This window comes from Rhineura floridana, chromosome 2 (genome assembly GCF_030035675.1).
Source record: "Rhineura floridana isolate rRhiFlo1 chromosome 2, rRhiFlo1.hap2, whole genome shotgun sequence".
Classification (NCBI taxonomy): Eukaryota; Metazoa; Chordata; class Lepidosauria; order Squamata; family Rhineuridae; genus Rhineura; species Rhineura floridana.
In genome coordinates this window covers 151,733,697-151,757,913 of record NC_084481.1, presented here as the reverse complement: position 1 = coordinate 151,757,913, position 24,217 = coordinate 151,733,697, and the positions used below count along the sequence as shown (strand labels likewise).

General features: G+C 40.8%; 1 protein-coding gene across 3 annotated transcripts in view; it reads right to left on the bottom strand.

Annotated features, from left to right (window-relative positions):
* Positions 1 to 23,931, bottom strand: part of TTC17 (tetratricopeptide repeat domain 17) — a 112,641-nt gene extending 88,710 nt beyond the window's left edge. The window contains exons 1-3 of one of the 3 annotated variants that reach the window (XM_061610812.1): positions 23,749 to 23,931; positions 4,510 to 4,599; positions 2,605 to 2,774 (exon numbers count right to left, since the gene is read on the bottom strand). In XM_061610812.1, the coding sequence (XP_061466796.1) occupies positions 2,605 to 2,774; positions 4,510 to 4,587 (248 nt within the window). In that variant the 5' untranslated portion in view covers positions 4,588 to 4,599; positions 23,749 to 23,931. Of the gene's footprint in view, positions 1 to 2,604; positions 2,775 to 4,509; positions 4,600 to 23,334; positions 23,558 to 23,748 lie in introns of those variants that run through there. The other 2 variants (XM_061610813.1, XM_061610811.1) reach the window with 2 other exon arrangements.
* Positions 23,932 to 24,217: the final 286 nt, after the last annotated feature.

The following is a 24,217-nucleotide window of genomic DNA, read 5'->3' as shown; positions in this document are numbered from 1 at the left end:
TCTATATACCAGATCAGCTTGCATTAATAGCATATCTGCTGAGTCATCAGTTTAAGGCTAGAAACCAGGACTAATCTCTCCACACACACCCCAAACCAGGCACAGAATGATTCAGTCAGGATCCTACAGTGGGTATATTTTGAAGGGCATTTTCTTCTTTAGAGAATTAAAAGGAAAAATATTCAGAACCAAGAAATTCAAAAGAAATTCAACATACTGACACACAGATTAGGAATAAAGTTCTGAAATATGTCCAAAATCATGTTCTGGGGGAAGCCCACTTCACCAAGAATAAATGCAACAAAGCTTCTGAATGCCTAGAAAGGACAGATAAGTCTTTTCTGAGAGCATGCAGGACAGCTGCTCAACACTTTTGATACTTATTTCTGATTGGTCCCCCTGAAAACCACCATAAAACCACAGCTTTCTGGGGGCTCTTCAACAGCTTCTCAGGGTTGCTCATGGGAAAAGATCCACAACCTTCCTGGAAACAGACGTTGCCCACTACTCCCGCTCTTCATTGCAGTGAAGAACTGTAAAGAAGTGTCGGGTGTGTTCCGGGCAGGAGGCTCGCTGGTTTTCACCAGCTGTCAGTGAAGCTGAGTGGGCCTGGCTGTCAGCCTGCATGAACTGACAGAAACCTAGAACATTGTCCAGGACCCTCTACTGAGGAATCCCTGTACATTGCAGGCGGGTTGATGTGGAAAAGGTTACCTGAAAGTCAAGAACCAGAAGCACAGACTGCAGGGGAAAAGAAAGGAGAGAGCCATTTGACCCTCATTTAGTCTGAACAGGAAGATCCCTTCCCAGCCTTGTTTTGCTTTTTATCAGGAGGGTTTTGAGTTGGCTCTGTCTGAAGGATGTTCCTGATGCCCCTCAAAGACCACCTCCTTTCCTACAGACCCTCTCGGATGTAGAGATCAGCAGAGGGGGCCCTTTTGGTAGTTCTGCCACCCTTAGAAGTTTGAGTGTGGGGGTGGCCCAGGAGAGGGCATTCTCTGTGGCGTCCCCTAAGCTGTGGAACTCCCTCTCCACCGAGGTGTGTCTGGCAACTTCGCTGTACAACTTTTGGCAAATGCTGAAGATGCACCTCTTTACCCTGGCCTTTGACACCTGAGATACATATTTTTTGTGATTTTGTTTAGGTTGTTTTTAATTATGTGTTTTAAAATTCCTGTAACTGCCCTGGGACCTTTGGGTGAAGGGCGGCTAGCAACCACCACCACCAGCAGTCATTTTTGATCAAAAGAATGCATGGATATACATGTGGGCAGAGCTTCATGCAGATTTATGAACACAAAACTAGCATTAGTCAGTATGATGACCATTTCTTTCCAAATGAGATTAGAATGTACACTACAGGGGCAAATCACTTATTCAGCACAAGTGTATATTTTTGGGAACATCTCTTGAGACAACAGCTGATACATAATGTGCAGAAGATCTACATGAATATGACAAGTTTTTTGGTGGTAGAAAAAAGTTTTAGCAGTTACTGCTTTTTACGATTTCTATAGCATCTGTAATATAAACTGTGATTTTATATTATTGGTTTCCATTTCAAAAACCTTAGAGAATTAAGTAATGACTATTCCTATTTGTACAGACATATTCTCTGCATTCAGTAGTATGTTTCTTCAACATTACAATCAGATATATGAGCCAATGTCCCACAGTTTCTGCTCAGTGCTTTATTCAGAGCGCCTTCTGATTAAATCTTCCAGGCAGCTGAGAAGGCCAAGAGACAATTGTTTTACTAGCTGGAAGTGTCAAAAAGATGAAAGAGCTTAGACATCTTTTATAGTGCTTACTGAGCCTTTCAAAAAACACTGCCCACATCTCAATTTTATCTTTCCAGTCATAAGAACTATAACGCAACACTTATTATAATTCAAGCTCAACTTTTCAAGATCCCAGGAGCCCAAAGGAGGAATCTGGGGGAGGAGGATGTAACAGACTGTCCACTTTGTCTTTATAACTGAGGCTGCATACGTACCATAAATTTAAAGCACACAACTTCCCCAAAGAATCCTGGGAACTGTAGTTCTTAACTATATGGATCTTAATTATATTTTAAACAATATTCCACCTATGCATTGTAGATAGATTTCCAAAACCTTTTCATGCAGGCTGTTGTTAAATGGCATGTGATGTGACTCTGGGAATAATGTCTATGACACCCAAGTTGAGGATTTTCATAACACTTCTCTCATTTTCAGATTTAATTTTATGGTAACGCTATTTATACATTTCTGCTGCAAGTCTGAAGAAACCAACTTGAAATGTTTGTACAAAGCTTTTCCATAAATGTAGGGATTTGAAAATTACTTTTCACAATAAAAGTTTGTGTTTTTAAAAAAACTTTACACAGCCTGTGTGTGTACACAGCCTAAGACAGAGAAGTCTTATGTTCAGACATTTTCATTGCAACCATCAATTATGCACTGTAAGCGTAAACACCCCTTCCTCCAGCTGCAATCTGAAGGTCATCCAATAATCTAGAAAGTTTCATTATTGTCTAAGTAGACTGCCATGATTCCTTATTCCCACCATCTGAAATTACAACTGCTGCAAAAATTCTCGTACAAGTAATAATCTCAATACCTTATATCTTTGCTCTCTAAAGTGATGTAAGTGCCATCATAGAGATCTAAGTCCCCCAAGGGAACTTTTGCTTTAATGCAATCTGGATCTTCTTTGTTATGTCTTTGTTCCAGGCCTGTGTCTCTGTCTTCATTCTCCTCTATATGGATCTTTTGAGCAACTAATTGTTTCTACAAGAGATACAAAAAAAAAAAACAGAAAACTGCAAACAAATATCTGTCAGCTCATGCCTCTCAAAGGGCTCAAGTATCTAGAACTGTATACTACAAGAATTCCATTTATAAGTTTCGTTCTCACAAGCAATTGGGCAATGGGGATGTAGCAAACATCAACTTGATCCTCATCCAACATGAGTAACTAAATTCATTGCACAGAGATGCAGTTTTATGGATGGTATCCAGAAGGTCTTTTGAACTAGCAGAAACTTCTGGAAAATAGCCATGTCATTCCTGTCTATTGCCTCCTTCAGCTACTTTCTGAAAAGGCTTCTTGGCTTTCAAAAATGACTTTTTGGGCAGGGGATGAAGTTGTAAGGGGCTGCACTGAAAGTGGGAAGGTGGAAGAGCTCTGCGGTGTGGACAGAAGTCAGCTCATGCTTCTCTGGATTCATGACTTTAAACATCCCAAACAGGAGTAACAGCAGAACTTAGAATATTTTTAATATACTTGCTGTGTATTGAAAATTAGCAGCACACAACAGGTGGCTTACTAAGACTTCTTCATATTCAGTGAAAAGATTAGACACTTCAAAAACTGAGAGCTGCTATTAATCACATTGTATATAGTTGTTATGTGAATAAATGTTTGTAAAGGATAAGGGTTGCTACTCATTTCTTTAGTGATGAAAACCTAAAGTACGGTGATATGTAAGTATGTATGTAGGATCATTGCAGAAAATAGAGCCAAGAGTATCCTTAGGTGTAAGATTTTAAATAGGTCCATAGTGACTTATTTTAGATATCTTTGGCTAGGATCCAAAAATTAATTTATGTCAGCTGAAGGCACTGGGAAACCTCCATAGGGTTTTCTTTAACCAGCAGATCCCCCAACCTTAGCTACCTCACAAACTGCTTTTGAAAAACTTGTCAACTTCAAGAACAGCTTGCTAGCTGGTTTGGGACATGGACTGCTCTTTGAGAAACAAAGGACAAGGTCACACAGCCTAGTATGGTTCTTTAGTGTTTCTAAAGCTTAGACTGGCCCTCTTTTTAGATGGGTGTGTGCAAGCTGGGGCTACTGTAGAAAAATGTGAACTTTCATGGGCCTGTACTTGGGCCCAGATACCATGTTTGGTGTCTGGAATACCAAAATGAAAATCATATTTACTATTACAGAAAAAAAGGTATATCCTCTTTGAGAATGAGCTCAGATTGTTGCAAACTTTTAGTATAAATGTTCAAATTCAAAGAGCAGCTAAATATTCTTAGTGAAACTGTGAACTATAATGTGGATAGCTATTGGGATACAAAGGGTTGCTTAGGCAGGGGATATACAGCAGAATGTTTGACTTATCTTGGAACAACTAGACTTTGATTCCAGATCACAAATTGTTTCTGAAATGTCACTCAGTTTCAAAAGTAATTTCTCATGAGGTGAGCAAATCCTGTTGTTCAAGAGGAAGCTTAAAGCCCTTTGGACTTACAGAACTAATTCCACTGTTGGTTGGATCCTGGCCAAGATTTACAGCTCCAAAAGTGAAGGAGAGCCCAAAAGCTTAAACACTTAAAAAAAGCTGTAGGTTACTGTAGATGGTAAATAATAAATATTAGTAAAACACTACTGACATTAAAGCTTCCAGTGTAAAGTATGCCATTCTCCAAATGCACATACTTGACCAGGAAACCTATGTTTCATACTTCTCACTAACTACAAAGCAGACTTCCAGATTTCATTATAAAGCCTCACCTCCAACTCTTTGAGGTAGTTAACAGTTGTTTCCTGTCTCATTAATATTACTAAATCATGAGGATGTTTCAAGTTCATTGGCGAGTCAACCTAGAAGACAGTTCAAAATAGCCAGTTATAACTTTTCTTTAGAATTTGTTGTACACCCTTTCAGATACAATGATACTAACCTGCAAGAAAGCCAGGAATTAGCGTGATCTTCTCCCCCCCCCCGCCCCCCACCGTGTGCTGGCTTTGGACCACAGGAGCTGTGGCTTAATGTTGATTTACTAATCAATAACTGTAGTTGGATGCAACAGGGAATACAACTGACATGCTGAAGCCAGTGGACAAAGGGAGAAGGGCATGGAATGGGGTGATCATATGGAGCAGATGCTCATTCCTTGGGTGATAAACAATGGTTTTCAAGCCAAGAAGGTTATGGTAGAACTGAACCTTTGACTGATAATTATATTTAGACCAGTATGATTAACTGACAAGCAGAACTTGAGATTTCCATTTGATCAGATATTATTCATTTTGTTTTGTTTTATGGCGTGCCAAGAGTCCCAATAAAAACTGTCCCCATCAGGTGAAACACAAAAAAACTGTATTTTATACTCAGTAAGGGTGTGGCTCTGTTAAGAGTAAAATCTCACACGTAGTACGGTAGGTTAATCGTTAATACAGTTATCTAGCTATAAGAGATAAGTTAGATCCACTTTGTTAAATGCTAGCAAATTGCTTTCCCTGATATGCATACTGAGTTTTGCTGGTGCTGTTCTATAAGAATGTGTCAGTTTGAGTCTATCATTTTTGGGGTGCCTAATGAAGTGTGATGTAGTGGATAAGATGATGGACTATGACCTGGGAGACCAGGGTTCAAATCCCCACACAGCCATGAAGCTCACTGGGTGACCTTGGGCCAGTCACTGCCTCTCAGCCTCAGAGGGAGGCAATGACAACCCCCCTCTGAATACTGCTTACCATGAAAACCCTATGCATAGGGTAGCCATAAGTCGGGATCGACTTGAAGGAAATCTATTTCATTTTTCAATGAAGGTTAAATTATTTGCTAGTTTATGGAGGGGAAAAAACTCCACCTATACGTGAAACCAGCTGTTGGAAGATAATTTTACAGTGTAACCCTATGCATTTCTACTCAGAAGCTCCACTGACCTCAATCGGGCTTACTCCATTTAAGTGTAGATAGGAATGCAGCCTCATTTCTTGAAATTGTTGAGAATAAGGGAGAAACCAACCTTTTGTTTTAAATCGTCTCTTAAATTGCTATTGATTACTCAGTTTACACTATTAATGGTAATTCTGCATGATTATATCCTTGGCTGCTGTTTAAAATCAGATACAAACTGTGAGGGTAAACATAGATGGCATTAATATATATCCTGAGCCATAAGGTCTTGGGTACATGCATCCTTGGGCAAAGAAAGAAAGATAAAAGTTAAAGGGCAAGCAACCAAATGAAAACCAAGACAATAAAATGTCATTATTTAACTGATTACTGGGATGGATGGGGGGGGGGAAGAGAAGCAAAATAATATTCACAATTGAGAAAGTGGATAGAGAAAAGTTTGTCTCCCTCTCATATAACTCTAGAACCCATGGACATTCAACGAAGCTGAAAGTTGGAAGATTCAAGACAGACAAAAAGAAGTACTTCACACAGCACATGGTGTTAATGGAATTCACTTCCACAAGAGGCAGTGATGGCTATCAATGTGGATGGCTTTAAAAAAGGATTAGACAATGCATGGAGGATAAAGCTATCAATGGCTACTAACCCTGATGACTACATTCTACCTCCGCTGTCGGACACGTTTCTGGATACCAGTTGCTAGAAACCTCAGGAAGGGACAGTGCTGTTGTATTCACGTTCTGCTTCTGTGCTTCCTATAGGCATCTGGTTGGCTACTGTGAGAACAGGATGCTGGACTTGATGGGCCACTGGCCTGATCCAGCAGACTATTCTTATGTTCTTATTTCAGAGGGAGGGAATCTCACGGCTGTGTGATCAAATTTTCACTGAAAGCATTGGGCACACATAAAATGGGCCTTCAAAATCACTAGAAGGAGTTCTTAAAAAATGCATTAGAACTATATCCCAGAAACAAGGAAAGGATTCTACTTCACATAAGGCATCAAGGTTCAATGGACATGGAGGAATGTCAAATACTACCATATCTAGATGAAGGGTGGATGATGTTTAGGAAGGCACAATCCTTGTACCTTAATACACATACATATTTCCGGGATAGAGGACTTAATTCCATTGAGTTTAAGAAAGCAGTAGTTAGACCACTGTCAAAGAAAGCCCCCACAGATCCTCTGGTTTGGAAGAATTACATTTCTATATTAACTTCCCTTTCCTCACAAAGTAGGACAGGTGATCACTAAACAGTTCAAGGCAGTCCTGCATGACAGATTATTCTAGACCCATTTCAAGTTGATTTCTAGTTGGGGTTGGGACCAGTGTTGCCTTGGATGCTGATCATTGTCAAGTGATAGACCAGGAAGGGGACTCTATTGATTTTCCTAGATGGCTTAGCAATTTTTAGTACCATTAACCATGGTAACCCTTTGGACCAAGTGGGAATAACAACTAAAATGATTCTATTTGTTATTTGCTGGAGACTACTGTTCTTCTCTGGGAATTACTCTTGAGTCCCAGAAGGACCTATATTTCCCCCTACGCTTTTCAACATCTACATGAAGCCACTGGCAGAGGCTATGTGGACTGAGGTTCCATCATTGGCTGTATGCTCTGCGGTAAAGCACCTGCTTTGCATGCAGAAGTTCCCAGGTTCAATCCCTGGGATCTCCACGCAGAACTGGGAAACAACTGCAACTTCTTCCAGGCTTTGTCTCTGGTAATATAATTGATGGCAGAACCCCTCTCATACTACTTTTTGCCCAGGCTGGTCCAAGGTTCAATCTCCGGGTAAAACTGGGAAACACCCTGGAGAGCCACTGCCAGTCAGTGTAAACAATAGCGAGGTAGAAGGACCAACGTCTGGCATCAGTATAAGACAGATAATATGACAACTCCAATCTCTATTTCTCCTTCTCATCTATGCCAGGTATGGCAGTATCATGATGGAAATCAGTAATGGGCTTGTTGAGGATGAACAAGCAACTCCAGACAAGATGAATTTTATAGTAGTGGACAGCTGATTGACTGGGGAGGTAGATGTGTTTATCCTGGATGAATTTGCATTCCTTAAGAAATAAGTTTGCACTTTGAGGGCACTCCTTGTTTTGAGACTATACTTTGATTCCCAGGTGTCTGCTCAGGCCAGAAGTTTTCTACCAGCTTCAGCTTCTATACCAGCTGCACTCTTTTCAGGAAAAGGAACTTAATATTGTTTTGTGTACCCTGCTAATGTCTTGACTTTACTGCAATATGCTTTGTGTGGAGTACAGCTGCGCTTGGTTTTGGCATATGGTGGTCTGACTGTTAACCAGGGCTATGCATGCAGCACCTTCCACTAGCGTTACAAGAACTCCACAGGTTACCTTTAAAACTCTGTGGCCTGGGCCCAGGATACATCTTCTTCCATACAAACCTATTTCAGGTTTTAAGATTAGGAGCTGCCACCAACCTTCAGAAGAAAGACTGGTCACTACTTGAAATTGAGCTTTTTTGCTACTGACCCTTTGATTTCCAAATCCCTCCTAGTAGAGATTTACCAGACTGGTCCTTTAAGAAGACACTGGAGGCATTCAAGAGGCAGCTGGACAGCCATCTGTTGGAAATGCTTTGATTTGGATTCCTGCATTGAGCAGGGGGTTGGACTCGATGGCCTTGTAGGCCCCTTCCAACCAGGGCAGTGGAGTTGGAGTCGGAGTCGTGGAGTTGGAGTCGTGAGCAATTTTGGGTGGAGTTGGAGTCGGTAGATTGGGCTCGTGGGAGTTGTAGTTCAAAAAAGTAACTTTTCCAAGCTCTTGATTCACATGGTAGTGATGAAATGCCTTGTGCTACCATTTTACTACAATAAATTTGTTATTACTAGTTAATATACATTTGCCATTTATGAAGGAGTCGGAGTCGGACAGTAGAAAAATAGAGGAGTAGGAGTCGAAGGTCTGGCGTAGTGACTCCACAGCCCTGCTTCCAACTCTACTACTTTATAGTACAGTCTACTGGGATATGCGACTTGCTTTTAATCTGTAATATATTATTGAATTTTAATTTTGTTATAGTAAATGAGTTTATAGTTAGAGGTGCTTTTTGAAAGGTTGGCCGTATTAAAATACGTTTTAGTTTTGAATTAGTCAAGGACTGCAGGATGACTAAACATGGGGGGGACTTGTGTCCAAGTTCATTTATGTTACACATCTACAAAGAAGCACAGACAGTGATAGCATGCTACAAAATTCAGAAGAAAATCATTGCAAAGAGATCTTGCACCTGTACTGACTGTACCTATTTTTTATGTTATTAGCTTATTGTTAATGATTCACACAACATAAAAGTGGCAAATGGCTATCCAGCTCCCTCATCCCGATGCTTACTGCAAAATATTCTCCACCACCACCACCCTTTCACAATATCGAAAAGAGAATGATGGAACTATTTCAAACAACCATTTGGCAGACCGTTAAGGCTGCAACCCCAATCAGACTTTTTTTGAGAGTAAACCCCATTGGATCCTACACTGAGTAAATATGAATTAGTCTGGGCAGCAAATTTCTACAACTAATTTTTACTTACACAAGGTCATTTCAGTGAATGTTGCAACATTTATAGAATATAAGATAGGGTAACACATACAGGAAAAGAACAAGCTGCTGAAGTAGACAGAAAGACCAACACAATCTGCCCCACCCATGTAATTGCTTTATTCACATCAGTCCCCAACTGTGTGCAATTACATGATGAAAAAGAAGTCCCCGCATGGCTTTGTGTGGAGAGCATCTCTGATTCTAATTACACCTGTGCAAATGTGAGCTTTTGATTTCCATGGATCCTAAGAGTGCATAGGATTGACTTAAGCCTATGAACATTTTCTCAGAAGCAAGTTCCACTGGAGATCAAGAAGGATTACTAGGATTCGGGCAAAACTCTTTAAGAAGCAGTAGCAATTAAAACTCTAGCACAAAGTTGCAAAATTACTAAGGCCACTTAATGCAAGAGCATTCGAGCTTGATTAACATTGATCTCTGAGACTGACTAGTAGATTCTGTCAACTCTAAAAAAAAGCCCCAGAAACACTGTATGTGATAGACAATGTTAGCTGTGGTGTGAATATCCTAAGACAGCCTTTCCCAACTAGTGGGCCACCAGATGTTGTTGGACCACAATTCCCATCTTTCCTGACAATTGGCAATGCTGGCTGAGGCTGATGGGAGTTGTGGTCCAACAACATCTGGTGGCCCACTAGTTGGGAAAGGCTGTCCTAAGACATTTAAGTAGTTATATCTGAAGATTTTGCAGCATCCAATTAGAATATTTTGACAAGTACATTATACTACTCAGATAAGTTATTTTCAAATACAAGATTAACTAAATTTATATACCAATACATAAAATTTGAAGTCAGGGTGGGCACCCTGCAGCCCTAAGGCTGCAATATGACCCTTGATCTAATTTCAAGAGCCTTTTAAAGGTAATCAGTTCAGGGCTTTGTTAAGAGCACTCTGTCCCTCCTCCAGGAGCCTGCTGAGTGGGGAGGGAAAAAAGTCAGAAAGGTGGCTCTGACCACACTTGGCTCTGGCACCACTCAACCCTGACTTCACCTCTGCCAATAGTCAGCTCCCAACAGAAAAAAGACTGTCCACTCATTTTAGGTGATTTTACCACTACAAAAACGCTTTGGACCAGGTTGTCTGAGAATGTACAGCCTAGGCACTGTGATCTGCTGAGGAGGCCCCATTAACCGTACCACAGCCTGAACATGTCCACCTTACAGTTATACAGAGAAGGACTTTCTCTGTGGTGACACCTAACTTGTGGAATCATCTTCCCATGGAAATCAGATAGGAACATCCACCAACAATTTAAAAACACAGTTCTTTACCTAAACATTTTCTGTCTTAATACTGGTGTCTGGCATTTCTGGCTGCAGTAACAGCTACTGATATTTTATTGCTGTTCTATTGTCGTATTTTGTTATATGCTTTTGTTTTACTGCTCTATAAACCACCTTGATATTTCTCTGAAATGAAAGGCAGTATGCACATTATTTTAATAAATAAGTATATATGGATTTTTTATTTAATAGGAATCTTCAAGCCCGAGCAGCTAACATAGTGACATCTAACAATATCTAACCACTGCCAAAAGAAATCTATCTGCAGTATTGGTTAGGGAGACCACTTCAATTATTTCTCCACCCCCTGCAGCTCCCCAAACCCCTTTAAATCTGCTCGTGAAGAACCCTCCAGAGCAGAATGGGGCAGGGAGAGTGGGAAGGGAATGCCCTGTTCTGCTGACTGATTTCTTCCAGCAGAAGACAGACATTGTTGGATTCTATTCCTAGAGGTTTTTAATCTAAAATTTATGGTCGGCCAATATGTTTATTAGGCCCAGCCAAAATACCACAACAGTGAGGATTTTGGTCAGTTCTAATAAAGATATCTCCCAATGGTGGATTTTGGTTTTTTTTTCTTTATGGACCAACATGATTTCGCTTTTTGTATAACGTATTAATGATGACTTTAAGGTAGACCTTAGCAGTTCTAGGGTTCAAAGAGTAGATCCCATTGAAACATAAATTTTACACATACGCTCCTATCAGATTTCAAAGAGCTTCATGCTTTCTAATCCTCAGGTGATATTCAATGCATACATATATATCCATCTCACCATATGCTCTTAGTTTTAACATCTGCACTATTCTTTTAACATGTGCATTATTCCTTTCCAGAGGATGTTACAACATAATTTTTATTTATTTTTCATTTAACAGATTTTGTATATCATTTAATCAAAGCCTCTAAGTGGTTTACACAAAACATAAAGTCTATACAGTGTTAAAGCTGAAAACTATTGACAGACAGATGCATGCAAAGGAGGATTCAGTTCAATAGTGGAAGCAATGGAAAGTACATGTTATGAAAAATAAGATAAAGGAAGGGCATCTTGAACTGCTGAACGTGGTTTATGTCATCAGCAGGAGGTTGGAAGAATTGCCACTGGTTTGAGTCCGCATGCATGACATGGCAGCTGGCCTTAAACGGAACAAAACTATAACAGCCTTCATCAACCTGGTGCCATTCATATACTCTGGACTGTAAACCATCAATCCCAACCAGCATGCAGGGCTGGCAAAGGCTGCTCTAATACCTCTGAAGCCATGACAACTAGCAACATACGTACACAAGTAACAAGATTCAAACTTTGAAATCAAGATGTGCAACATCAAGACTCTGTCCATTAGTAAAGGCAACTGTGTCCATATGCATTATGTGAAGGAGAAAACCTCACTCTGTTGCAGTAAAAAATATGAGAGATTATCAAAGTTGCAATGAGGGATTACACTTCTCTCTGCTCAGACACAGTTCTCAACAGTCACAGATTGGAATCAAGAGAAAAGCATAAACTTGCCCCGCTATGCAAAGCTGCCTCAGGTTTCAGACTCAAAAAGGTGGCTTTTTGTAGCTACTGAGCAAGAGCTCTGCTACTCACTGAAGTTCAAACACTTCTGTAAAAGAGATAGTAAAATGCCCAGTTCCATAGAATTAGAAAGGTGCGACAGATAATACCACATTTTCAGGTACTATTACTGTCATATACCTCCTAGGTAAAAGTAGCCTCAGGGCCACACAATGGGAGCAGTGACATTTGTTGTTTACATACACAGCCCAAATCTGATATGAGAAGTGAGGAGGAGGGCTAAGGAGAAAAGTGCCTGAGTGATGGATCACAGGGAGTTAAAGGCAGGGGAATATTCAGGAAATCTTGCCTGTATGCTTCCATGCCCTACATTTTGTATAGAAATAAGAAAGGTGGCTACACTCATGGAACCAATTATCTAGAGAGGTAGTGGGCTCTTCGACACTGAAGGCATTCAAGAGGCAGCTGGACAGTCATCTGTCAGGAATGCTTTGATTTGGATTCCTCACTGAGCAGGGGGTTGGACTTGATGGCCTTATAGGCCCCTTCCAACTCTACAATGCCCTGTGCAGATATGCCACAAAACAGTAGGAGATTTCTTAATTTTGCTTTTAAGGATTCCCAGAATAACATTTGTCAGGATTCTATTCAGGCCTTTGTTCCAGCAACAGCTGAAACACCATCATCAAACCATCTTGAGCTATGCAGTTGCCCTCCAAAACTCGCACTCTAAGGACTATTCTATGATTCTATGATCATGTTCCTCACTGAGGGAAGGGTGAGGATTCAGCTCCCCTCACTTATGTGGCCTTTCTGATGCAGTAACCAGACTCTTTCTTCACCTGCTGCTCTGACAGAAAAAAGGGACAAAACCCATCATGTCTAGTCTGACCCTGTTACATTGAAACAAACCAAGTCCTTTATGGTGCTCTAACAAGATTGATTGAAGGGAAATACTATTTGGTAAGATTCTTGTGGGGCTCATTTGGCTGACATCAGGAATTACAGGACATGATTTCAGATTGGACAATTGCTAAATCTAACACTAGATTCAACATCTATGACCGAGGCTTAAGTTTTAGATGCATGCACATTATGAGCATTGCTGCTTCAAACTTGTATGATTTTGTGGGTTCAGGTGCTTTTTAGGTTGTAGGCTGTGATGAATCCACTGCCTTACACGGCATGGGACCGCAATACCTGGTGGAGCGCCTCTCCCAATATGAAACTACCCGTACACTGCGCTCAACATCTAAGGCCCTCCTCCGAGTTCCATCTCATCGAGAAGCTCGGAGGGTGGTGACTAGAAATAGGGCCTTTTCAGTTGTGGCTCCCGAACTATGGAATGGTCTCCCTGATGAGGTGCGCCTGGCGCCGATGCTGCTATCTTTTCAGCGCCAGGTGAAAACCTTTTTATACTCCCAGGCATTTAAAAGTGTATTTTACAGTATTTTAGCATTATTTTGTATTTTGACGTTGTTTGGTTCTTGTATTGTTTGTCTCTTTTTGGTTTTTGATTCATTGTACTTATTGTATTTATATATTGTATTTGTTTTTATTTTTATGTACACCGCCCAGAGAGCCTTCGGGCTTAGGGCGGTATATAAATTACATTAAATAAATAAATAAATAAATAATTTAAACCTCTTTCCCCATGAATCTGACAGGCACACAGGTCACTCTCTCTCAGAACTTTTGGAGGCTTCTATTGCCATATTTGAATCTAGCCATTTTAATTAATGGGCATCTGATGAATGGTCAGGGACTAAAAACAACAACACTCCCCCTCCCACAAACAGCAACATTTCTTGATCACTGGAAACCTTTCTGAGCTTTGGAATGTAATAGCTATAAGAGTTTGGGAAGGTAATACCTTCTGGCAGTTAGAATCTAGCTAGTTGGAGCAGGGAAGACAAAATGGAGTGAGTCTTGATGTTTGAATTGAAAGAACAGTGACCAGAGAGTTCAGGTTTTACCTGGAGTTAGCTAGAAGTGTGCTATAGCCTTGCAGGGATGAATCTGGTGCATGCTTGTACCAAGTCTGCTTGCTTGAACAGGCTTTTATTTGGTAAATAAAACAACTATTAAATGTCACTGGAAGTCTCCAGTGCTCTCATATCTAAACTAAATTCTGAAGTACCTTGGCTGTACCACTCAGGGAATTAGAAAGCAAGTAATTATTTGTTTTGGGGCAAGCTAAGGAGCAAATATATTGCAAGCTAGAAGAGCAATTTTTTTAAAAAAAAATGAAATTATGAAATGAAATCAGTGACAGAACATTGCTGATTGAGCAATGTGAACATCCTTATATCAAGACTACTTTCTCCACTATTTGTTGTTGCAGAAACTCAGTTTGAAATGATTAAAACATTGCTAATCACCTTATATTTTATTAGTTGCACTGGACAACATAATGTAAGAGTATTATGGAGGGATATCAACAGTGGAGTCTCCCAAGAATATATACTGGAATCAGTGTTTTAAAACTTGTTCATAAATGTTCTGGAGGTAGGTGAGTAGTGAGGTGGCCAAATCGGATGCCACACTTAGCACAGTAAAAAGGAAAAGATAGCAAAGAGACCCAAAAGGATCTCTTGAAACCGGGGGAATAGGCATTAAAATAGCAAATGTAGTTCAAAGTAAGCAAGTGTAAGTAGATATACACTGCATCAAAAATTCCTGACTTCACTTGTCAGCTGATGTGATTTGAGCTGGCCGTGGTTGACCAGGAAAGGTGTGTTTGGGGTTGCGGTTGAAAACTATTATGAAAATGTTGACTCAATGTGCATCTGCTGTGAACAAACTAATTCCATGTTGGGTATCATTAGTGACAGAATTGAAAATAAAACTGTCAATATCAGAATGCATTTATATAAATCAGTGGTGCGGCTGCACTTGCAGTACTGTATACAGTTCTGGTTACTACCTCAAAAAAGAGTACTGTAGAGCTGGAAAAAGTTAAGGTAACCAAAATAATCAAGTGGCTGGAGCAACTTTTGTATGAGGAAAGGTTACAATGTTTGGGGCTTAGAAAAAGGGGGCACACAATAGAGGTGTATAAAATTATGCATGCTGTGGAAGAAGTAGATAGGGAGAAAAACTTCTCTCTTTCTCACAACGCTAGAAACCCAGTCATCCAATGAGGTTGAATGCTGGATGATTCAGGAGAAAAAGGCACCAATTTACATGGCTTAAAAATGGATTACAAACATTCATGGAGGATAAAGCTATCAATGGAAACTACTCATGATGGCTATATATTGGCTCAAATTTTAGAGGCATGAAGCTTCTAGAGGCATGAAAATATCAGTTTCTGAGGCACATAAGCAGGAGAATGCTTATAGAATCATAGAACAGTAGAGTTGGAAGGGGCCTATATGGCCATCGAGTCCAATCCTTTTGCTCAATGCAGGAATCCAAAAAGAATACTCGACAGGTGGCTGTCCAGCTGCCTCTTGAATGCTTCCAGTGTTAGGGAGGTAATGGGCTGTCCAGGTAACTGGTTCCACTGTTGTACTGCTCTAACAGTTAGGATTCCCCCCCCCTGATGTTCATCTGAAATCTGGCTTCCTGCAACTTGAGCCCATTATTCCGTGTCCGGCACTCTGGGATGATCAAGAAGAGATCCTGGCCCTCCTCTGTGTGACAACCTTCCAAGTACTTGAAGAGTGCTATCATATCTCCCCATAGCCTTCTCTTCTCAAGGCTAAACATGTCTTTTAATCTCTCCTCATAGGACTTTGTTTCCAGTCCCTTCATCATCCTCGTTGCCCTCCTCTGAACCTATTCGTTTGTCTGCATCATTTTAAAAGTGTGATGTCCAGAACTGGAAGCAGTACTCAAGATGTGGCCTAACCAGTGCCAAATAGAGGGGAACTAGTACTTCACATGATTTGGAAACCATATTTCTGTGAATGTAACCTAAAATAGCATTTGCTTCTTTTGCAGCCACATTGCATTGTTGGCTCATATTCAGCTTGTGATCAACAACAATTCTAAGATCCATCTTAGAATTACTTAGCATTGCTGAGCCAACTATCACCCATCTTCTAACCATGCATTTGGTTTCTTTTTCCTAGGTGTAGAACTTTGCACTTATCCCTCTTAAATTTCATTCTGTTGTTTTCAGCTCAATGCTCCAGGCTATCAAGATCACTTTGAATTTTGTTTCTATCCTACAGGGCATTTGCTATTCCTCCCAATTTTGTATCATCTGTAAATCTGATAAGCCTGCACCCTCTCATTCAAGTCATTAATAAAAATGTTGACAAGCACTGGGCCCAGAACTGAGCCCTGTAGTACCCTGCTCATTATCTCCCTCCAGTTTGGGATGGAACCATTAATAAGCACTCGCTGAGTACGATTCTATAGCCAACTATCAATCCACCTGATAGTTGTTCCATCCAGCCCACTCATGTCCTGCTTCTTGGCTTCCCATAGGCACCTGGATGGCCACAATGGGGACAGAATACTTGACTAGATGGGCCTTTAGTGTGATCCAGCAGAGTTGTTCTTATGTGCTTACGCCAGGTGGAACATTAGTCTTTTTCATAAGCACATCTGAAAAAAGCAGGAAATGTTGGATGGACAGCACTTCCTGAATATGCAGCCATCTTGCTCAAGGATGCAAAAATGACAAATCTTCCAAATCTCCTGATGACAGCTCCCAGCAATTTCAGATATAGATTTAATAGCATGGGGGACATGCTGGAACCCTACGCGACACTACAGGACAACTCCCATGGCACCAAACAATGCCCCTCCCCATAACTACAGCTTGGAAATAGCCCTGGAACCAGAAGCAGAACCAGTGAAGTACAGCACCTCCAACCCCCCCCCAAGCCAATCCAGAAGCAAACCGTTGTCAATAGCATCAAATGCCACCAAGAGGTCAAGGAGCAGGCCTTACAAGGTCCCACTGCCCCCATTTCTCCCCCAATAAATGTCACCAGCAAGGGTGACCAAGGCAATTTCACTATCATGACTGGGCCTTCAACCAGACTGAAATGGATCCAGATAATATGTTTCTTTCAAACATGTCTGAAGACGGGCTGCCACTGCCCTCTCAAGCACCTTGTCTAAAAAGGGGGATATTTTCTACTGGGCAATAGTTGCTAAATATTTCTAGGTTAAGGGAGACTCTCTTAAGGAAGGAATGTACCATGGCCTCCTTAAAGGTGAATTATACCTTCCCTTCCTCCAATGAAGCATTATTTACTCCCTGGACCCACCCAACCAATCCCCTTTGGGTAGCTCTAAGGAGCCTAGATAGGCAAGGGTTTTCTCCAAAAAATTAGTGTTTCACATAATGTTGCAATATACTCCACTGTGAAAAATCTAAAGTCCTGCAACCAGATTAAGAGCACATGAGCTACTGACTCATTCTTAGGTTTTTTTTAAGTACTCAGTGTTCAGACATTACAACCGTTGCCCCTTTCAGGAACAGTATGAAAGGCCACGAAGGGCCAAAATTTACACACCAAAATCACAACAGTGAGCACTTAATAGCTTTGCAGGAGAAAAACACACAAGAAAAAACCCATAACATCCCCTTTGGAATTCTCTCCCCTTAAATATTAGACAGGCACCATCGTTATCTTTTCGGAGCCTACTGAAGACCTTCCTCAGTCAACAAGCCTTTTAAGTAGAGACCTTATCCCAGTTTGTGTCTGTGTTGGAATTACTTTTTAAAATGTTTTTAAAGCTTTTCTTAAAAGAAATGTTTTTTAAAGATGTTTTGTTTTAATATGTTTTAAAGTGTTTTGTTTTTTATGATGTTTTAGAGTGTGTTTCGTGTTTTTGTTTGCTGCCCTGGGCTCCTTCTGGGAGGAAGGGTGGGATATAAATTTAATTAATAAATAAATAAAATTTGCACTAAGACTCAAAACTTAAAATGTAGTGTCCTTGCTGAGTTATTCTGCCAGCGAGATCCTCTACCTATCTTACAAAGTATTCTGTGGTCACAAATACACAACCTTCTTTGAGCTAGACAAAAACTGAAGTTCAGAATATGGTGAAGCTAAATAAAACCTCAAAATTCTGTATGCTGCAGCAGAATCAAGAAATCTTAAATATTATTACTGTTTAGGACTGGGGAATCTTAGACTTTCAATTTCATTGCCTGCAGCTGTATGACTATATTTTGATTGCTGCATTTGGTTTGACCATAACTCACTCTCTCTTTAATTAAAGATGGTGCTTCCAAGGGCCACAGTTAGGGCTTACTTCAGGACTATAGCTGACATGGTATTTATTAGATTGGTTTTTACTACCTCAGGATAAATAAAATTGTTTTTCAGCTTAATGCCTTAATATTTCCTTTGTGACAAACTGTCTTAGAAGTATGCAGCAGCCTTTGCTAACCTGGTGACTCCCAGATGTTTTGCACTACAACTCCAATCAGCACAGAACTATAGTGAAGCCCTAACTATGCCCTGAACCACTACAGAGAAATCAACACAATGGATGGTTATGGATAATCAGTTATGTATTGAAATGGATAATCATTTCACAAACTGTGTGAATAATCATGTATGTGTTTTCATGTGTGTCACAGCTGATGCATACACATTCATGAAGAAGATATGGATGTGTGTTCTTGGCTATGACCCATTATGTATCTCCCAAACCCTCCACATCCCTGAGAGAACAAAAAGCATGCCCAGTTTGATTTAGAGTTTGCCAAGATCCCTCTCTGTATAGGTCACTTTGGAAATAAACTAAACTGGTACAAAAAGATGAAAAGAGATCTTCACACAATGAGCCATATTATTGTGGTGTATTTTAAAATCTGGTATGGTTTAAATTAGCCATACTTTCTGCAGAAATGAAATTCACTCAACTGTATTAATAATCATCAGTTTATATTTATTTTCTATCTTACTTTGATTCCCAAAGAATTTATAATAATATATTTTCCAAATGCTAGAGGATAACATGTTAGCTAGTAATGAATCTGCTTCTGTGTTACACTGGCTACATTCCTACGCACACTTAACTGTATTTAATGTCTGAGTACAGATACCGCAACCTAGATACTGCAAGACAGGTATAAACTTATGTTGCAGACATGCCCAACTCAATCATATGCTAGCTAAATATTGTGTGGCATTTTATGACAAACAATAATGTACCACAGCAGATGAGAATATGAAGAGCAACATACAAAATCACAACTCCAACATGGATAACCACAAACCCTGCATTCCAAAGTGCCACATACCAACAGGGCTTACTAAAATTCTTATTTCAGTCAGTTCTTAGCCACTTTATAGGACTAAGATTATGATTGTTATAGAGTTGCATCTCCAAATGACGTAAGATTAAAGCTACAATCCTATACAGAGTTGCTAGGGAGAAAGGAAGCACACATAGGACTGAGCTGCACAGCATTCTCAGACACAACTGGTCAAGAACAGCAAGATGAAGAGAGAAGAGAAAGTAGGTGACCCCTTTATTATCTCGAAACTTCAATTTGTTAAGGAATTGAATGACTTTTTTTACCTGAGAATTTGGTGGCAATTTTTTAAAAAAAAGGTAAAGAGCATATAGCAATCTCCATATCTTGCTTCCAACTTGAACACTCTGGCTGTGACCAAATGTCTACATCCAGGTTGTTTCACTGATGTCCCATTTAGTCGTCCACATCTTCTCTTCACTTTCTGAATACATGAAGTTCCACTATCTCATCTGCTGTTTAAACACAGTGCAATCCTAAACCTCAAATTCACTGGCTGGAGGGGGTTACAAAGGTGTAGAGCTGCTTCTGGGCTATATCTGAGTGAAACACATTGCCTGTTTTGGACTGCAAGATCAATCCACTGGGCAACAATTACTAGGCAAGGTATATGAGGTGGTAGATGTGTTTAAATCTATTCAACAGGTGCAATTCACCAGAGAGCCAGTGTAGTGTGGTGGTTAGAGTGTCAGACTGGGACCTGGGAAGTCAGGGTTCAAATTCCTGCTCAGTCATGACACTCACGGGATGACCTTGGGCCAGTCACTGTCTCTCAGCCTAACTTACCTAACTTTTGCTGGCCAGCACAAGCTAGCAGGGCTTTGGAAGTGGCAGTAGATTTACCACTTCAGCTACACACCCACTTAGGATTGCACTTTCAGTTGCATTTAAAACAAAGCTAACAGCATTTAAAACTAAGCTATGGGCATGTTTGTATGTCCCTTTATAAGCAGAGAAGAAAATCATTCTCAGGTGCTTCCCTGCAATAACTGTGTTTGTGTGTGTAGGTTCTCTATCACAATGAAAAGAGAACAATGCATTATTTATGCATTAAATGTTTAGTTTTCTTTACCTCTGACTTAGCTGAGCAAGAATATAGTTACAAACTTCTCCAACCCTAGAAGATTACATTACAAGAGTAATAAATACTAGAGTCACTTTCAATATCCTTAAGGTAAATGGCATGTATATTAGTTATTACAGGAACATTAATAAGCTTGAAGAACTGGGATGTGATGAGCAGAGACAGTATATTAAGCACACTTTGACATAGCTAAAAAGTTAAGATCAGGGCACATAAATTCAGCTTTAGACTTCAACAATGCACCATGAATTTTAAGCATAGCCGAACTTTCCCCATTTTTAAACATATCTATTGATTTTTTGTCAATAAGGCATACATGATAAATTACAGAAAAGAGCCAAAAAATAACATTAGTAACAACAAAATACATGATTTGTAAGACTAAGAAAAACTGAAAGCCCTATAAAAACAGATTATCAAATGTAAACCACTACTGAACTCACCCTATAAAAGAGAATACCTTTTCTATCAAAACCCATCAGGTTAGAACAGAAAAGCTGCATCCAATAATTCAGATTCAATAAGCCCTCTTAAATTGGTAGGAATGGTTCCAGCTGCTGGCAAAATATTAACTTACAAAAAAAAGGGGAACCAAGCTGTTGTGGCATTCTTTTTCTAAACTACATTATTATTTTTATTTATTGTTGTTACATTTATATCCCACTTTTCCTCCAAGGACTGCAATGTGGCATACAAACATAGTTCTCCCCCTCCCCATTTTATCCTCACAACCACCCTAGGGAATAGGTTATGGTGAGAGACAGTGACTACCCAAGGTCATCCACTGAGCTTCATGGCCGAGCAGGAATTTGAACCCTGGCTTCCCAGGTCCCAGTCTGGCATGTAAACCACTACTCCACACTGTCTCTCTGGTGAATTACACATGCCAAATAGATTTAACCATGTCCCCACTTCCTATACCCTGCCTAATCATTGCTGCCCAGTGGATTGATGGCTTGCATTTCCTGTGTCTTGCAATCCGAAACAGGCAATCTTCACTATAAATACATTAGCAATGTGTTTCACTCAGGTATAGTCAGCATAATACTAAATGCCAGTGTTGGGTGGCTATGTGGTGCTGTCATAAGAGTAAGTCATCCAAAAGTATGTCAAATACACAGCAAAATGGGACTTTGCACTCTTTAGCTTCTGCCAAAACCCTCTCCATCCTCTGCCAAAACTCTTCATCCCCCACCAAAACTCTCTCCATCTAGAAAGGCAGAAAGACAGCAAACTGAATGAGGGCAAAGGTGACAATGACAAGGCCGTCTACCAATCAAACCAGATAAAGAGGAAACTAGAAGGATTCTGAGGAATTACAGAATCTCTCATGCTAACTACTGAACTAACTAGAAATGCAATACTGAAACTAGAATAGTTAAAACACCATTGATGAATTAGCATGGCTTCTGTAAAGGACGTTCTGATTTATGTTATTTGAGTGCCAGTAGCAAGCATGTGAGACAGGGAAGATCTCCTGTAGTCATACTTGGACTTTCAGAAAAGCTTCTAAAGTAAACAGCAGTGATGGTCCTCCTGTTTAGTTAAAGAGCAAGCAGCAGAGGGTAGGAATAAGCTGAATATTTTCAGAATTATGGAAGCAAGCAGTAAGATTGCTCAAGACTCTGTACTAGGTCCACTGCTATTTAACATTCTGAAATGGTGCAGAGTTGGGGTGAGCAGTGAGATAGCCAAGTTTGCAGATTAAATCTGAAAGAGATTGTGTAGGACTCCAAAAAGATCTTTCCAAACTAGGTGTGTGTGTGTGTGGGAGAACAAATGTAGGTAGAAAGAGATACAATACACATTTGGATATTTGCCCCCCACACAACTCAAGGTGAAAGATGCATATGTGTGTGTATCACAGAAGACCTCAAACGAAAATTCCAATTAAGGATGAAGCATTGTGAGGTGAGGGAAGGAAAACTCAGTGTTGGAAATTATTAGGAAATACCTGAAACACTACAGAGAAGAGCAACTAAAGTGATCAGGAGGCTGGACTTCCAAACAAGGAAAGGCTGTAATATTGGGAGCCTTTTAGTTTAGGAAAACACAACTAAAGAGAGCCATGACATATGTTTATAAAATTATGTGCATAAACTGAAGAGCCCTCATTTCACTTCTCTCATAATACCCTAAATGAGGTTCACCTAGTGAAATTGACTGGCAATAGATTCAGGACAGATAAAAGGAAGTACTGTTTCATGCAACACGTGGTTAACATATGGAATTCACCACCACATGACATGATATGGTGTGTGATAGTTTATACAGCATTAACAAAGGATTAGGCGAATTCACAGAGATGAACCTTTGAAACTGCTGTGCTCATGTGGCAGCATACCTCTGGAAACCAGATTCGGGAGGAGGGGAGGAGAGGCAACAGGGAAGGGCTATTGACTCCATTAATAGATCACACTCCCCCTTCCCTCCAGAGACATTTTGCTGGCCGTTGGACTAGAATGATAATCTTTAGTAAAGGTCTTATGTCGTTATTACTGAAACACCGAAGACATACAGCAACGATTAAGGGCAGCAAAGAAATGCAACTCTCTAGAAAGAACTTTAACGCCATGTACATCTCAAGACATAAAAGAGGTAAACTCAGCGCAGTTGAAGCCACAAGCCAGAATGGGAACCGGCATTGACAAGAGCTCTAGACAACTGCATTGACAACTGGGCTCTTTGGGGAGGAAGGATAGAATATAAATGTAACAAGTAAATAAATAAATAAAAACCAAAGAGGGACCAAGCGTCCTACAGAAAAGGATAGGGCTGCGCTTCAGGCACGAGGAATACGGCAACAGAGTTTCTTCCCCGGTGCAGAGCACCACAAGATAACAGACTCTTTTAGCACGGCGCGAATACGATAGGGGAAAGGTTGAGGAAGGGGAGGGGATGTTTCTATGGCGACGGTTCCCAGAGCGACAAAAGGAGCCCCTCCCTCACCTGCTGCTGGATCTTGCCATCCTCGGTGACTACCCAGTGAGTGGTGGCGGCGCCAGGCTGAGGCACCGAGCCCAGCAGCAAGAAGAGGCCTAACACCCAGCCTCGGGAGGCGCACGCCAGCCCTCGACCACCCAACCCGGACACTCCAGCTCCTGCTGCTACCGCCATCTTCCTCAAGCCCGGCCTGCCCGCACCATCCGGAAGCGGAACTACCTAAGTCGCCATTTTGGAGAAGTAACTGAGGATAAAACGAGAGAGAATGGAGATAGGATACGTGTAGAAGCACACTGCACGAACACCGTCTGAACCCGTGTAATGAAACATTGAAAGCCGCTATTGGGCACAATTAGATAATCTATAAAAACGGAGTAGCATCTTTCTAGATATTTCTAAGAAAAAAGTGATTAAGCTTGCCTTAGAATAAAGCTAAGTGTGGAAACCCAGCTCACTTTTAGACCGGTGTTGTGATACCGTGTGCGCGTGTAGTTCTAATTTTTTTCTATCTCTATGTGAGCAGGCAACGCCGGAGGAAGCCGAGCGGTGGGTCAAACAGATTAGGGGACGTCTCCCGCGGCTGCACCACAGCCTCTGAGAGGAGGCGGGAGAAAGAACGTTGCAAAAAAGGGGGCGTTGCTTATAAAAGGCGTGGGGAGGAAGCGGTGTCCCTACTTACATCCTTCGCCACGCCCTTCCAACGTGCCGCCCAGAGGCAGCAGCCAATCCTAGGCTGTCTGCCGCTGTCATCAGACTGGGGGTGCGAGCCGCGCTCCTTTTGTTCCGCGAAGGGAGTAGCAGCGAAAGAATGTGCAACAGCCCATTTGTAACCGTCTGGTGGTTACGCATCGAATACCGCGTGGGGCTGAGGGCTGCAGTTCTGTGCCTG